Source organism: Mytilus californianus, unplaced genomic scaffold (genome assembly GCF_021869535.1).
Source record: "Mytilus californianus isolate M0D057914Y unplaced genomic scaffold, xbMytCali1.0.p SCAF_5, whole genome shotgun sequence".
Taxonomy (NCBI): Eukaryota; Metazoa; Mollusca; class Bivalvia; order Mytilida; family Mytilidae; genus Mytilus; species Mytilus californianus.
Genome location: NW_026262701.1, coordinates 52,948,188 through 52,952,862, shown reverse-complemented (window position 1 = coordinate 52,952,862; position 4,675 = coordinate 52,948,188). Strand labels below are relative to the sequence as shown.

At 30.5% G+C, this 4,675-nt stretch overlaps 1 protein-coding gene across 1 annotated transcript; it reads left to right on the top strand.

The window, feature by feature from the left end:
- The first annotated feature begins 1,247 nt into the window (after positions 1-1,247).
- Positions 1,248-4,434, top strand: LOC127702497 (perlucin-like protein). Its single transcript, XM_052206714.1, has 3 exons — positions 1,248-1,331; positions 2,485-2,711; positions 4,339-4,434. The coding sequence occupies exons 1-3, from the start codon at positions 1,322-1,324 to the stop codon at positions 4,348-4,350; spliced, it is 249 nt and encodes an 82-aa protein (XP_052062674.1). The 5' UTR covers positions 1,248-1,321; the 3' UTR covers positions 4,351-4,434.
- The last annotated feature ends 241 nt before the right edge of the window (positions 4,435-4,675 follow it).

Sequence of the window (4,675 nt, the reverse complement as noted above, 5' to 3'; positions counted from 1 at the left end):
TTTTTTTTTTTTTTTTTTTTCGTTGCAATGCTAAGTCAACTCAATAAATCAAATTTATGAAGTAAAGCTAATCAATTTCTTTATATTTTTTGTCTTACCGTTTTTTGCGCTCCTTTTTAAATTAACATAACTAGCAGTTATTATAATTACTACTGCCTAGTGTTTAGAAAAGGAAAGAAAAGTTATGTTTTCGAAGCAATAAAACAAAAAATATATTGGTATTTCAGAGCAGAAGAAAAGTGATTAATATGGACGTAATCTGTCAAAATTAGTTTTATTAATGATTATAAGACGTCGAAATTTAGGCAATACCATGTCCCTCAAAAAGACTAAAGACACAAAACCATGGCCCGTTTTGAATATGAATGTCAGTGATGTACAGTGTCCATTAGATATAACTATTCTAAAACTGTTAGATTGTATACTTTCATAAAATTGACCAATTAATAATTTCCGTCGTTTTACCAATATATCTTAAAAATTTATAGAGTTGTATTTTTTTCTCTTTATTGTATGTATTAACCTTATATGCTATATATCTCTACTACCTCGCTATGCTCGTCCGAACATTAATTATTTATGATTCTAAGAAGAATACAAGAATCATTGCTTTTATTTTTCTACTGATAAAACAAAAAATTGGTATGGATCAGAGGTAAGTTAAACTATGTTTTTATTTCCACTTTTAAACTGAGCGCCAATAGGGTGTTACTATCTAATATATGTTGTTTTGTTCTTAAATGTCCCTTGCAGTCAATTTGACAATATTCATGAATTTAAAATATCCAGTTTTTTTATGATAACCAGTTAGAATAGAATATTGCTTGTCAATATCTAATAACGAGTGAGGTAAATATCGACATCGCTTGCAACGTACATCAAAATATTATCTGTGTTCAAAAGGCAACTGCTTTCCATATTTTTTTTTTCTTTATTCAAATACTGATTTTGAGGTTGTTTTTTTTAGCAAAACAACAAAAGGCAAAAAAACAAATAAAAATATGTTCAGAGAAAACGCTCAGCATCAGTTAAATAGTAATAGATGATAAATAATGCATTTGGGGGTGGAAGGGGGGGGGCGGGGTTTGTGTGTGGAGGAGAGACTTCTTAATAAAGTGTATGCTTTGATCGGAATATTATTCTCGTATTAATCGATTAAGTCATATCATTAATAAGTATAATCCTAAGAAACCAAAATAAAAGCTACTTCTAAATGCGTTTTTTTTTTACAATTATTTTGTGATTACAGAGGCAATGCCGGGATATTGGCGGGTATCTTGTACAGGTAACAGATTCTTCCGAAGATTCATGGGTCGTTAACATGATTCAAAGTAAGTCGTAAATAGTATTTAGTAAAAAAAAGAAAGAGACGAAAGAAGAGTACGAAACAATGATTTGACCTGATGGAATAAAGCTATTAATTTAGAATTGTTCACCAATTTTCACTCTTTCGTTTTTCGCAAAGAAGATAAGCATTTTTTTCAGTCCATCATTTCATGTTATGTAAACAACTACGAGTGTGTCAAGTAAGAAGGTAATTGAAAAATTGAATATAATTTTAAAAACTTAATAGATTTGGTGGAATTCTGTCTCATTGGCAATCATACCACATCTCCTTATTTTTATATTCTACGTGTTTATCATTCTGTTTGATATTCTGTTATTTCGGAACAATTAATATAAGTATTCGTTTTGTTTGGAAAAAAAGATTTATTCATAGTATGTTGTTAACTCTATATAAACCAAATTAAACAATGATACAAAAAAGGTTATTTTCACCAACATCTCAGGGGATGCCTTGGATTTATAAATATAGTAGTGTATTACTACTCTCATCCAGCATTTAAACCCCCGCTACTGTGAGGCGTTTCTTTGACTGAAACATAAAAAGACAGCCACTAGTTGGTTGATTGATTATTTATTGCTTAAAGTCAAGTGGCAAATATTTCATGCATGTTCAGCACGATAACTATATATATTTGGAATAAGGACGTTAAGTTCGATTCTTCGTGTACGGTGAGTGAAAACTCTCTACTCGTTGATGAACTATTGCAATAATTTTATGGGGTTTCTAAAGGTGACCTGTTGCAAGTCAAAAATTCTGCTCAATTTACCATAACCCTATTTTTTACTAGCTGTACAAATTTTCCGCTCTTTATCCTAGTTCACTTACAGAACTTACCTTTTGTTCTCGTTTTGAATAGACATGAAATATTTGTCACTGTACGCTAGGCAGGCACGATTTTAAAAATCGTTATAATACTTAAATTTCTTCATAGTCTGATTAGTTATAGGTGTGGTGTGCTTCCCCCAATAATAAAATATTAGAAATGTAGTGAACATATGTAAATAATATTTAATACTCAACATTCGTTGAGTGAAATCAGGATATTAAGCATGTAGCATTGTCAAATCAGTAGTCACGACATCTCTTGACATATAATTTGTAATTATTTTATTCTTTTGATATTAAATTATCAATAGAAGGAGGTCAACCTTCAACAAGCTACTGGATGGGGGCAGCAAATGCTAAAGGAGGGAAGTGGAGATGGGTCAATGACTCATCAAAAGTTCAATATTCTAACTGGGCATCTGGTCAACCTTCGGGAGGCAAATATCATTGCGCTCAATTTTGGTGCAAATCTAACTACAAATGGGACGATACAACTTGTAATCGTTTAGGAAAGGGATACATTTGTGAGAGAACTCAAGTAAGTAAAAACCTTTAATCACTGCTCTCGTTGACATTCATTCTAGTGAAAACTAAGTGACGTCTGCACCAATCAGAATAACCAACACAATGTCGTCCGATTTTGAAACACTTATTTCAAGTTATTTCAACTTAATATTCCAGTTCAGACATAATTTTCCAAAATATATATTTTTAAGTCTTTAGTAATACTTGGTAGAAATATTTAGTACTGTATTTTACTTTCAAATACAAATGTACATTAACATAACACCTAAATATAAACAAATCTCACAAGGGAAACAATCTGAATAAATACATAACTTTAGACTGACACTAACGGAAAAGAATATTTATGCAAAAACTCCCTGCTAGAACTTGACATAGTCATATTGAGGTTTCGATTAATACTCTTTCTACAATAATTACAAGTTAAAATAATTATTTTAGATTTCCTGTAATGTGCAACTTATATCTATTGAACATTACCTTTTAAAATTTGAAATATTGAATTTATTTGCATTAAGGATGCTCGCTACTCTGTTTCAAAATAACAAGCTTTTTAAATAGATATAAGAAGATGAGGTATGAGTGTCAATGAGACAACTCTCCATTCAAGTCACAATTTATAAAAGTAAATGACTGTTAAAACATTAAAATTGATAGTATATATATATAATGGAACTAAAAAAGCAGAAAAAATGCAAGGTCTGTGTCCCTGTTTTTGAGATATAAGCCTTTGAAAATTTGGCGGAAAACGATTTTCTCTAGATTTTTCATACAATTAACATTGCCTCCTTTTTTCTTTCAAAAACTATGAAACAAATAACAAGAATTTTATAAGAGTTTCAAAAATGGTTTTTTAAACAATATGTAATAAAATTATGAAAAGAAAAGTAGGGGTTAGCAGGCCAATTTTTTTTAAATGACACCACCTGGCTAAAACCGAAGAAGTGGTCAGTAATTAACAAACGCGAAATCGAAAAAACGCGAAAACGAGAAGTGAAACCATTTCGCGTTTTCGACTTCTTCGCGTTTTCGTGTTTTCGACTTGTTGAAAGACGTTGACAATGATAAATGATAAAAATACAAATTGTTTAGGCTCTAAGAAAACCACTAAGATATCCTCACTGTTTATGCAAAATGGGTACAAATTGGGTACTAGGTGCAATTTGGGTACTGTTAAGTTATAATGAACTATCAAAATGTTTCTTTTTAATAATATCAAAACACACCACAATAACCTTGTTATAAAGTAACATGTATCTTTTTTTCTTATTTGGTAATATGAGAAATTGTATGTCGTCATGCCTAGTATGCTTGTTTTTACGGAAATATAAAAATAAAACAAAAAACAAATGCGATGTGGTATGATTTCCAATGAGACAACTATCCTTCAAAGATCAGAGGACATATTTCAACAACAAGCAAAACATAATATGGTGTTATGGTGAGCTATAAAATGTACCGAGATAACATAACGAAAGCGTGACTAACGGCCTGAGTAAAGATAAGTAAGTTTTCAATTATATTACTGAAATGTATATAATTATCTTTATATAAAAGGATATGAGTTATGTGTTATTTAATCCATTAATGCATTTGAATAAGCTTATACATCATTAAGTTCTCCATTTTCTACATTACAGGGATCCAATTAACTGTCTTCCCTACTCGAAACTGTTCAAACGTTGGACAAGACAAAACTAGAAACTGTTCAACAATGATGTTGTCTGAAAATAAAATAAAAACGAGTTAGAAAATGTATTTAGTTGCCTTTTTAATCATTATGTGTTTAGTATTAAAAAACTTTTGTGTTACATAAAGCAGTTAAATTTTTGATCTGGGTGATTGTTTCCTTCATTTTGTCATAACTTCGAAAACATTGATTATGCATAGAAAAATGTAAAATGATACGAAAAGGTGTGGGGGGGGGGGGGGGGGGGGGGACAATCTAAAAAATGTTTGTCAAAAATAGGACAGACA